Source organism: Mobula birostris, chromosome 2 (genome assembly GCF_030028105.1).
Source record: "Mobula birostris isolate sMobBir1 chromosome 2, sMobBir1.hap1, whole genome shotgun sequence".
Lineage (NCBI taxonomy): Eukaryota > Metazoa > Chordata > Chondrichthyes > Myliobatiformes > Myliobatidae > Mobula > Mobula birostris.
This window is the reverse complement of record NC_092371.1, coordinates 121322260-121334557: the sequence shown is the minus strand read 5'-3', so window position 1 is coordinate 121334557 and position 12298 is coordinate 121322260. Positions and strand designations below refer to the sequence as shown.

The window sequence follows — 12298 nt, the reverse complement described above, 5'->3', positions numbered from 1 at the left end:
TGCTGGCAGCAAACAAAACAATTAACTACTCTATAAAATCACACTTTTTCTGGAAAAAGATCACTGCTATCAATAGCTTGTAACTTCCCTTTTGGAGTTGAACTTCTGAACTGCCTGTACAACCTGGCATTTTTGCAGTGTGAACTGAAGTCTCGAAGGAGCAGGATGGTTGCGGCATGGTGTGTACGGGCCCAAGAGCAAGGAGCGGCCAATGATTGGCCATTGCTGGAGCGGACTTGGAACCAATTTGAGGCAAGGTGAGGTAAGGCAGAGAAGAATTGGCATGGCCCGGGGCCGAGGCCAAGGAACAAGCCGATGTTTGACCAATTTAAGTGAAAGGCCAGATTGGAAAGGTTGGTTCCGGCCCAATCGAGGAGATGGAGCCTGGGCCCAAGAGCATATTGAAGTGGTAGGGCCTGGGTCAAAGAACGAGGGACAAGCTGAGGTGTGGGTGATTTAAGTGCCGGGCCAGATTGAAAAGGTCGGGTGTCAAGGCCGGAGCTGAGGGACAGGCCAGTGTTCAGCTCACTTCTCAGTGAGGTTTACTCATCTCTGCGTTGAACTGAGGCTGTGACCTGCAATTCATGGGCTCCTGGACTGGCTGTGAACTCACTTTTGTGAACTTTAGTTCAGAATGATATTTGCTTATTTGTTATTATTTGCACAATTTGTTCTGTTTTTTGCACATTGGGTGTTTGAAAGTCTTTTTTAATGGGTTCTATTGGGTTTCTTTGTTTTGTGGCTGACTGCAAGGAGACAAAATCTCAAGGTTCTATATAGTATTCAGACTCTGATAACAAATGTACTTTGAACTTTCCAGTCCTGATGAAGGGCCTCAGTCCAAAAAATTAGCTGTTTTCCTCGCTGCCTGGCTGACTGAGTACCTCCAGTGCTTTGTGTGTGTTGATCTAGATTTTCAGCATCCAAAGTTTTTCTTATCTCTAAAGTGATAGGACATAGATTTAAGTTGAGTGGGAATTAGTTTAAAAGGGATCTGAGAGGTAAGCTTTTCACACAGAGTAGTTGGTATATGGAATAGCTGCCAGAAAGATGGTGGAGGGAGGAACAGTAACAACATCAAGAGGCATCTGAAGGGGTACTTGAATGAACAAGGCATAGAGGGACATGGAATTATTGCAAGCCAGTGATACTAGTATAGATAGGCATTATGGTTAGTGTAGACATGTTATGCCAAAGGGCCTCTTTCTATGCTGTACAACTTCATGGATCTATAAAGGATTTTGATAAAGCTGCTGATAAATTCCTGGTAGCCACATATGGAGCTCAAGGAATTGTAGGGAAATTACTGAGCACAGAAGATGGAGGAACAATGGGCAAATAGACAATATATCTGGATGTGTCTAAAGGTCTATGTTGGGGGTTCAACCATTGACTATTTAAACCTTTAAGATGAAAAATGGTGGTTAGTGAGGAGCATAGTATCAAGCTAGAGAAATACTGATCAGCGGATAAGTTGGGCAAAGCATTGTCAGCGAAATTTCAGCTTGAGGTCTGTGAAATTTTGGAACATCAAGTAAGAATAAGACATTCACAATAAATGGTAGAGTCCTGGGGAGTATTGAGGAACATGAGAACCTTGTATAGGAGTCCTAAGGTCATAGAAAGTGACAAAACAGATAGGATGGTAAAGAAATCATATGGGATGCTGGTGTTCATTAGGACATACAGTGTAAGAGTAGGAAGTTAGGATTCAGCTTTGTGAAACATTAGTGAGACTACGATATAGAAAAAAAAAGTACATATCAGAAATTAGGGGTTCCTGTACTTCAGTTAGCAAAGTATCATGGAGAAATACTGAAAATAAATGCAATAGCTGCTGATAAATGAACTGTAAATATATATATTGTATACAATTTTAGTCACTACAGTTAGAAAGGATGTGACAGCTCTGAAATTCACCAGGATATTGCCTGAGTTGTGTCTCAATTCTGATGAGAAACTTTTGGCTGACAGGAAACCTGATGGAGGTGTACAAATCTATGAATGGCATAGATAGGACAGACAGTAGTAAACTTTTCCCCATAGCAGAAATATCTATATCACCACTCATTGATGTTACCTGCTTATTCTGAATTTAAATATAATCCCCAGTTTTTGTAGCAGAATTTTATGTCGTATCTCTGAATCATTAATTTACGTCTCTGAATTAATAGTCCAGTGATATTAGTAATTGCTGTCATACACCATGGGTAATCCTTAGAAGATTATTGATTCCTAACATTACTTTATGCTGTCACTTTTAGAAAATTATAAGGAACAGCCAACTCTGCTGCCAGACTCCACCTTCAATTACCATCCACATGAAATCTGTAGGAACAAGGTTAAACCAACAAAGGAAAGGCACAAAGCTGAAGCAAGCATGTGCGCTGAAAGCTCAGAAGATACATGGAAAGAATATTCATTTAATTTCAAAGCCCAAACATACTAGAGGACCTTGTCTGATTATTCAGCGCCAAGAAATGGCAACTTTCTTCAAATTATTTGGTATGTATTGCGGGACAAGAGAAAGCACATATGAGTAAAGATTACATATGCAGGTTGATACAGCAGCTTGATGCCTAAAACATTACCAGAAATTAAGCAATAATTCTGTTTTGTGTGTAATTGGTAAATGGTACAAATGTACTCCAATTTTAACCTTATGTTTTGTTTGTTTAATTTGGGAACCTAATCTTTTAGGTTCCACTGCCGGTAAGTCCTAACCCACTGCTTGTGAAAAATATAACTTTAAATCATTGGGGAATAAAAAATGCCTCATCTGTGGCATTCTGGATAATATTTGTCTCTCTGCTTTAGAGAGAGAGAAAGTGCAACATATTCCAGCTATTAAGTAAGTATGAGAAGGTTGGCCTTTGAGAAGGCAGTTGAGCAGAATAGGCCTGGTTACTCAGGAAGGATGAGATATAAACTTGAGGTATGACATACTTGGGACCTTGACAGGGTAGATTCTAAGAAACTATTTCTTTTGGCTTGGGAAGCTTGAATTATGGATACGTCTCAAGATTGAGATAAGAAAACATTTCTTCACGCAGATGATCGTAAATGGTTAGAGCAGGAGTTCCCAACCCTTTTTTTATGCCATGGACCAATATCATTAAGCATGGGGTCCATGTACCCCAGGTTAGGAGTTCCTGCTTTAGAGCATAGAAATCTTTGGACTTCTTTGCGTTAGAGTACTTTTGAATGTGGCTGGAGAACCAGCTTAATACAGGAAAACACTGAATGGCCAATCAGCACAAAAAGTGGAAAGAAAATTCCGAAGCTGTGGTCAGATATGAGAGAGACAGTCCAGAGCAGTGTTTCCCAACCTTGTTTAGCCCAACGCTCCCCTAAAGCACATTCATACTTGCCAATACCCCCCAAGACACAATGTACTTTCTGGCGCCCTCATAGTGTAAAAACATGTCGACCATATGCTAACATGAGATAAGTTATTCTGCTTTAAATTTTTATTTGTCTTTTAATCTGACTTACACAATACCTGTGCGCTGTTCAGCAGCTTTGATATCAATATGATCCTTGAGCCTGTTGGTTTTTAGCAATAGTTGTCTGGTTTAAGTTGTGACAGCAACTTAAGTCCCCAAGTGTAACAATGTCCAAGCGGTTTTTGTTTTTTGTGAGTATGTGGTTCACTGCACTGAAGCCTCTTTCAACCAGGTAGGAAGATGGAAATGGAATGAAGGGCAGCTTGGCTCTTCTCCAAAGACCTGAAAGCTTCATATGACAGTGTAACCACATAACACAAAGCAGATATTTTTGAAAAGCATTTTTGCTTCTTCATTCTGAATTTTAATAATTTCTTCTTGCAAGTTCTCTTTCTGTTCTTCCACCTTGCAAAGAAATGGGTTAATTACCCAGTCTGAAATTTATGTATTTATCCATCATTAACGGGGCTAAATTAACAGAAACTGTGGAATGCTTATTAGATGTTGATGACAGCAGCGAGCATGCAAAGGAATGGCGAGGCGAAGATGAAGACAATCACGACAGTGAAAATTACAGTGACAAGGATTCAGATTGGAATCTGAATGTTAGTCGGGATAGAGCTGGTGTTCGGCAAGCTATCTTTATACAACTCTAATTAGCACAATTGACTAAAGAGGAATCCTTGGAGTCGGCAGGTTCACTGATTGGCTCTTTTTCACCGTTTGGTTCCGGCCAGTACTGTATCGTTGCACAACTGTTTTCCGTAGATTTGCAGAGAAAGATGAGAAGGTGTACTTGACTTATCAACTGTTAAATTGCATGCATTTGTTCCACGCTGCGAGTCAAGGGGAACTACTGGGCAGCCTGATTGCTAATTTATTCATCCCCAATGCTGTCTGTTTGGTTGGTAAGGTTTGATGAGTTTGCCGAGTTTCAGTCACGTTGTGACGATGAGTGCTCACTGCCTGCAAATCTATAGTTCTTCCTGTGTTCCAGTGTCTCATCCTTTTTATTAGAAGTGCCTGCTCTACTAATGGTCAGTCAGGTCTTGTGCCTCATGTTAAGGTGCCACTTACCTCCAACCCCCCCCACCAAGAATCTTGAACAACCCCCGCCCCCTCGACTTCTGTTATCCCTAGGACATGAAACTGCCCTGTTGGGAATCACTGGACTAGAGTGGTTTGTCTTTCTTCCCTTAGCAAGGGGAGATAGCATTGAAATATATAAAATTATGGAAAGCCAACAATAGGTGAACAAAAAGGATTTTATTTTCCTTAGCAGAGAGGACAAAAACAGATGGCAGATTGGTAGAAGAATTACAGGGAAGTTGAGGATTTTCTACATCATTAAATGAGTAGAGGGGCTCAGGAACTCACTGTCTGGCCAGTTGACAAAAACACTGGATTGGATTAGATTAAGAGCTGTAATCTAGAAGGCCAGTGAGCATGACCTGAGAAGAAGGATTAACCTAAATAATCATTTTTAGATGGCACAGACGCAATGGGATAAATATTATGAACCATGAATTTCTATTATTTCAGTGAATAATAGATACGTAAGGTCTGCATCTTTAATGTTCTAATGTTATAAATTAATGCATTAAAAAATTCTCAGAATGTTTTAAAACTAATTTTATTGCTATATAACATTTAAATTATTTCACTTCTAAAAAGTGCCTTAAACTAAACTTTCAAACTTCTTAAAGAGCCGGCAAACAGATACAATTAGTGGAATATGGTGAATGTTGCCATATGATTATGATGAAATGCAGTGTTTTTTTGTTAAAGAAGAAAATCTTATGCAAAGAATTACAGAAACCTTACTTTATTTGCATATATGTGTTTGAAATTAGACCATAAGATAGGAATAGTAGATATAGGAGCAGAATTAGGCCATTTAGTCCATGGAGTCTACTCCACCATTTCATCATGGCTGATCCATTTCCCTCTCAGCCCCAGTCTCCTGCCTTCTCCCCATAACCTTCATGCCCTGACTAATCAAGAATCTATCAACCTCTGCCTTAAATATACCCACTAACTTGGGTTCCACATCGGTCTGTAGTAACAAATTCCACAGATTCACCAGTCTGGCTAAAGAAATTCCTCTTCATCTCTGTTCTAAGTGTATGCCCCTCTAATCTGAGGCTGTGCCCTCCATTCCTAGACTCTCACTACAGAAAACATCCTATCCATGCCCACTCGATCTAGATCTTTCAATGTTCGATAGGTTTCAATGAGATCCACCTTGAGTTTCTGAATTCCACTTGAGTACAGGTCCAGAGCCATCAAACACTCCTTACAAGTTAACCCTTTCATTCCCTGGATCATTCTCTTGAACCTCCTCTGGACCCTCTCCAATGTCAGCTTATCCTTTCTTAGATAAGGGGCCCAAAACTGCTCACAATACTCTGTGAAGCCTCACCAGTACCTTATAAAGCCTCAACATTACATCCTTGCTTTTGTATTCTAGTCCTCTCAGAATGAATGCTAACATTGCATTTGCCTTCCTCACCACTGACTCAACCTGCGAATTAACTTATAACCTTTAGGGAATCTTGCACAAGGACTCCCAAGTCCCTTTGCACCTCAGAATTTTCTCTCCATTTAGAAAATAGTCTACACTTTTCTTCCTTCTACAAAAGTGTATAACCATATACTTCCCAATATTGTATTCCATCTACCACTTCTTTGCCCATTCTCCTAATCTGTCCAAGTCCTTCTGAAACCTCTCTGCTTCCTCAAGACTACCTGCCCCTCCACCTATCTTTGCATCATCCACAAATTTAGTCATAAAGCCATCAATGTCATCATCCAAATTATTGACGTATAATGTAAAAAGAAGTGGTCTCAACACAGAACCCTGTGGAACACCATTAGTCACCAGTGGCCAACCAGAAAAGGCTCCCTTAATTCCCACTCTTTGTCTCCTGTAAATCAGTCAGTGCTCTATCCATGTTAGTATCTTTCCTATAATACCATGGGCTCTTGTTAAGTAGCCTCATGTGTGCCACCTTGTCAAAAGCCTTCTGAAAATCCAAGTACACAACATCCACCAATTCTTCTTTGTTGACCTGCTTGTTATTTCCTCAAAGAATCTGTCAGGCAAAATTTTCCTTTAAGGAAACCATGTTGACATAAAAAGAAGCGGTCTCAACATAGACCCCTGTGGAACACCACTAGACGCTGGCAGCCAACCTGAAAAGACTCCCTTTATTCCCACTCTTTGCCTCTTGCTAGTTAGCCAAAGCCTGCTTCCAAGTACTTGTTAAACCGCATGCTTAACAATGGACTGCAACATCTTCCCAACCACTGAGGTCAGACTAATTGGCCCTTGTTCTGCCTCCCTCCCTTCTTTAAGAGTGGAGTGACATTTGCAATTTTCCAGCCCTCCAGAACTATGCCAGAATCTATTGATTCTTGAAAGATCATTACTAATGCTTCCACAATCTCATCAGCCACCTCTTTCAGAACCCTGGGGTGTAGACCATCTGGTCCAGGTGATTTATCTAACTTGAGACCTTTCAGTTTCCCAAACACCTTCTCCCTTGTAATGGCAACCTCACTCACTTCTGCCTCCTGACACTCTCGAACCTTCAGCATACTGCTAGTGGATTCCAGTATGAAGACCAATGCAAAATACTAATTCAGTTTGTCCACCATTTCCTTGTCCCCCATTCCTACCTCTCCAGCATCATGTTCCAGGGTCTGATATCTACTCTTGCCTCTCTTTTACTCGATGTATCTGAAAAAAATATTTGGTATCCTCTTTAATATTATTGGCTATTTCATCTTTGTATTCAGTCTTTCCCCTCTTTATGACTTTTGTAGTTGCCTTCTGTTAGCTTTTAAAATCTTCCCAATCCTCTAACTTCCCAGCACTTTTTGCTCTATTATATGCTCTCCCTTTGGTTTTTAAGTTGGCTTTGACTACCCTTGCCAGCCATGGTTGTGTTATGCTGCCTTTAGAATACTTCTTCTTTGGGATGTATCTATCCTGTGCCTTCTGAATTGGTCTTAGAAACTCCAGTCATTGCTGCTCTGCTGTCATCCCTACTAGTGTCCCCTTCCAGTCAATTTTGGCCAACTCCTCTCTCATGCCTCTGTAATTCCCTTTACTCCACTGTAATATTGATACATCTGACTTTAGCTTCTCCCTCTCAAATTGTAGGGTGAATTATGTCATATTATGATCACTATTCATTATTGATACATCTGATTTTAGCTTCTCCCTCTCAAATTGTAGGGTGAATTATGTCATATTATGATCACTATCCATTAAGGGTTCCTTTACCTTAAGCTCTCTAATTAATTTCTAGTTCATTGCATAACACCCAATCCAGAATTGCCTTTCTTGTGGGCCCAACCACAAGCTGCTCTAAAAAGCCGTTTGTAGCTTTTCTACAAACTCCCCTTCTTGGGATCTAGCACCAACCTGATTTTCCCCATTCTACCTGCATATTGAAATCCCCCATGACTATTGGAACATTGCCCTTTTGACATGCATTTTCTATCTCCTGTTGTACTTTGCCACCCACATCTTTTCTACTGTTCAGAGCCCTGTATATAACTCCCATCAGGGTCGTTTTACCCTTGCAGGTTTTTAGCTCTATCCACAATGATTGATTCCCTTTCTTAGGATTTGATTTCGCTTTTTACTGACACAGCCACCCCACCCCCTCTGCCTACCTACCTGTCCTTTCGATGCAGTGCATTTCCTTGGATATTAAGCTCCCAGCTATAATCTTTATTCAGCCACGACTCAGTGATGTGCATAATATCATACCTGCCTATCTCTAACCGTGCTACAAGTTCATCTGCCTTATTCCGTATACTGTGCACATTCAAATATAATATCTTCAGTCTATATTCGGCATGCTTTTTGATTTTGAACCCTCTTACATTGCAACTCATCCCGTTGACTACAATTTTGCCCATTCATCAGCCTGTCCTTGCTAGCAGTCTCATTACATGCTGCCTGTGTTTGTAAACCAACTATCCCATCCTCAGCCCTATCACTCTGGTTCCCTCTTGCCTTTTGAAATGTTTTGGCTGACTTTCAGCAAATTGTATTAATCAAGCATAGGGGAAAATCTATCCTTTTTTATTTTGTATCCTGACCTGTTTGTGATACATGTGCATAATACTTATCACATGTTGAATGTTGCATTTGTGTAGCACATTTTCTAACCCCTCTATTTTCCAAGCAACATTTTAATTGATGGAGTATTGTAATTTAGGAAAGTCAGCAGCTAATTTTACACACTGAACAATCATAAACAGCAAAATCATGTTCATTAAGGCATAAATATTGGCCAGGTGACTTAAAACTTGCAGAAGGGTCCATGATTTAATCTTTCAACATAACAATAGTCATCCCACTGTGCATTTAGAATCTTGTGCTCAGATATCTATAATTGGACTTGGTCTTCAAATAGATCCATTATTACACTAATATTTGTCCAAGTAACTTAACGACTAGTTTAATATAAACATCAGAATGTCATTTTGCTGCTCTGTAAGTAGAATTACCACGTCAGTATAAGTAAGCAAAAAAAAAAACACTTATCTACCTAACAGAATTCTTCAACCACCAAGTGTTAACATTCAGATTTGCCATATTATGTATTGTAATTGTCTCTGGCCCTGTTAAGCAGATAGTTGATGGGAATGGAGACTAACTGGCTTGACCAAATTTTATCCAAAATATTTTAAAATCTCTATCCTTTAATGTGTTCATTACAATCAAATTCTGCCCTTAACATTAAATTTCAATTTTATTCCTGCTGCTTCACAGATGATGACCTAATCCAAGACTTTCTGTGGATGGATTGCTGCTGTAAGGTCTCTGACAAGGTATGCAATTTACAAAACTGGCTCAAACTTTAACAATAGAAACAGTTTTTAGATCAAGCAATGAAAGATAAACTTAGGGCTGATTACAGAAGATATCCATTGAAAAGTTTCTCAACATGTGGAATGGCTTTCCAGGGAGAACAGCCATAGGTGTAAATATTAGTTTCATTTTGTAAGGAATTAGCTACTGAAATGGATGAATATAATGGTTACTTTCGATGAATAAAATACCCTCATCTGCATGTATTTTGTGAAATTGTGTATCTGTACAGAATTGTAATCATTTGCTATTGGTCACAGTAAAAAGCAAGTTGCTTCTAGGAAGATAATTTGCTTCTGCTTCAGTGCAAATTAATTCTACTAATCCTTTCACTTATTTTTTCAGTACCTTTTAGCTATGACCTTTGTATATTTCAAGAGAGCTGGTTTTGAAATAAGTGAACAAACCAGAATGAATTTCTTTGTTGCTTTGTAAGTATTGCTGCTCTAGACATTTTTGGTATTTAAGTAGCTGTTTATTGCAATGAAAGTTTAAAGATTAATATTGAGGTTGAATTTAACATATAATAAGATGCACATCACTTCAAAATGCCTATATGCTATCCCACAAATGAAAAGAGATGAATGGTTAATTTGCCTACTTTTGCATGGTTCTTTGGCAAACAATGTTAGTTACACATTGGAACTCTGATTAACAGAACTACTACTATGAATAACAAAATTTTGAACAAAGGAAGAAAATTAAAATGTTAGAGGAGAAAATATTTGGATATCTTGTATCATCTTACATTTCAGATGCATATTTCTTCATGTTCAGTAAATTAGATTTTCATCAAGGCAAGTTTGTCAGGCATACTGTGCACAGTTGGCAAGGCTTCCTGAAGCACAGGTCTTCCCCCAACGCTGTTAGGTAGAGGGTTCTAAGATCTTGCACCAGTAATGAAGTTTTGAAAATCAAAAAAAAAGCAACTGCAGATGCTGGAAAACAGAAAATGCTCAGAGAATCAGACAATATCTGAGGAGGAGAACCAGAGTTGATGTCACAGGGTCTTCAATCTGAAAAGTTAACCCCTTTTCTCTTTCAACAGATGATGAAATTTTGAAATTAGGATGGCATGTGACTTAGAAGAAAACATATAATTATTCCCATGTGATTGATGACCTTGCATTTCTAGTGGTAAAGTTTGAACATTTTAAAGATTTTATTCAAGAACCCTTGCCTGGTTGTTGCAGTGCATCTTGTAGATGGTCAATACTGCAACTACAGTGTGCCAGTGATGGTGGGAGTAAGTATTTTGGGAAGTTGCAAGCTGCTTCGTCTTTAGTGTCAAGTTTCTTGATGGCTGGACTCCGTCAGCAAGTTTCTGAATATTCCATTCAATCGTGGAAATGCCAAGCCTCTGGCTTTCATGGAATCCAAAATCTCTATGGAGTAGAGAATTCCAAAGATCAACAATGGTCTGACTAAAGAAGATCTCTACTCTTAAATGAGATACTGCTTCTTCTCCTTAAGAAAAATGAACCTTTTGTTATCTATATTGTCCATTCCTCTCAGAATCTTTTCATTCATTAACATCAGATTTTCCAGTTTCTCCTCTTGGGGAAAAGAAAAAAAATCTTGTAAAAATGCCTTGCAGATATTTTCATCATTCTTAAATTCCTCAGTGTGCTAATTTCTAACCACCTCTGTAATATTCTTCAGCCCTCCAAGATATTTGTGTTTTTCCAGTTCAGATCTCTTGTCTGATATTCTTTGCATTTCTAAATTCACTGGTCTCATTTTCATTTTCAACCGCTTTCTGTCCTTTTTCATGTAACTCATTGTCAGGATATTATTTTGAATCTCCAGTGAAATAAACAAAAATATCTTACTAAGTTAAAGAAACAGTCTAAATGCAATATTTTGGGGTTTCTTTTTTGAATTACTGCTTCATGTTCTATGGAAAGTAAATAATATGTCATTCTCCAATGTTTAATCACATTTTGAATTCATATTTTCTTCTTATGAGCAGTATATAATTAGGTTAAGTTTTATAATTTTTTTTAACACTAAAGCTCTGTCGCTTTCCCAGAATCAATTAAATGAAAGTAAATTTAACATTTACATAGTACTATTGATGGGTTGAAAACATTTTTAACTTCTTTTTAGTGTTGCTTTGAATTTACTCAGAGGGATAAGTAATATGGTGAATGCCCCACAAGCTTCCTCTTGTTTTCAGCGTTTATCAATATGTTCTTAGACTCTTTTCTCCCATGTACCTCTTTGTCTGATCCTTAAGTGGATCAATTCTATTGGTGTCATCAATTTGGATATGGTTTAAACATTTTCCCGTGCACTTTTTAAATGAGGAATCATTTTGTGTCTACTTGTGTCATGCATCATTGGTAGCCCTGAAGAGAGATAAACCCAAAAATCTGCAGATAATGATCCGAAGCTGTTAGTTTAGGATCCTGGCTAACACATCATCTCACTTACATTTATTTATTTATTCATTCATTTGTTCCTTTATTTACTAGTGATACAGCGCAGGGTAGGCCCATCAAGCCACAGCACTCCAGCAGCCTCCGACAAACCGGATTAACCTTAACCGAATCATGGGACAATTTACAATGGCTAATTAACCTACCCAGTATGTCTTTGGACTGCGGGAGGAAACTGGAGGACCCAAAGAAAACCCACACATTCCATGGGGAGGACGTACAGAATGGTGCTTGAACTGAACTCCGGATTCTGGAACACCCTGAGCTGTAATATCATTGACAAAAGACATAAATAACAATTGCAAACAACAGCATAAAATCACAATAAAATCATGAAAGATAAATAATATCGGATGAATGCAACTGAGATAAGAGTTACTGTTTATAGACAGAGAGAACTAGAGGTTACAGATGCATAGTTCTCTGAAGGTGATGACACGGATAAACGGAAGTGAAGGAGACATTTGGCCCACTTGCTTTCATCAGACAGGGCATTGAGCACAAGAGTGGGGATATCA

General features: G+C 38.7%; 2 protein-coding genes across 5 annotated transcripts in view; one reads left to right on the top strand and one right to left on the bottom strand.

The window, feature by feature from the left end:
• spdya (speedy/RINGO cell cycle regulator family member A) overlaps positions 1-12298 on the top strand; it is a 34737-nt gene that overhangs the window by 8561 nt on the left and 13878 nt on the right. For all 3 annotated transcript variants that reach the window (XM_072247191.1, XM_072247182.1, XM_072247177.1), the window contains exons 2-4: positions 2265-2505; positions 9241-9299; positions 9685-9770. In XM_072247191.1, coding sequence (XP_072103292.1) covers positions 2322-2505; positions 9241-9299; positions 9685-9770 — 329 coding nt within the window. In that variant the 5' untranslated portion in view covers positions 2265-2321. The remainder of the gene's footprint in view (positions 1-2264; positions 2506-9240; positions 9300-9684; positions 9771-12298) is intronic.
• trmt61b (tRNA methyltransferase 61B) overlaps positions 9840-12298 on the bottom strand; it is a 40697-nt gene continuing 38238 nt past the window's right edge. For both annotated transcript variants that reach the window (XM_072247154.1, XM_072247163.1), the window contains exons 9-10: positions 11927-12045; positions 9840-10724 (exon numbers count right to left, since the gene is read on the bottom strand). The gene's annotated coding sequence lies outside the window, so the exon portion shown is untranslated. The remainder of the gene's footprint in view (positions 10725-11926; positions 12046-12298) is intronic.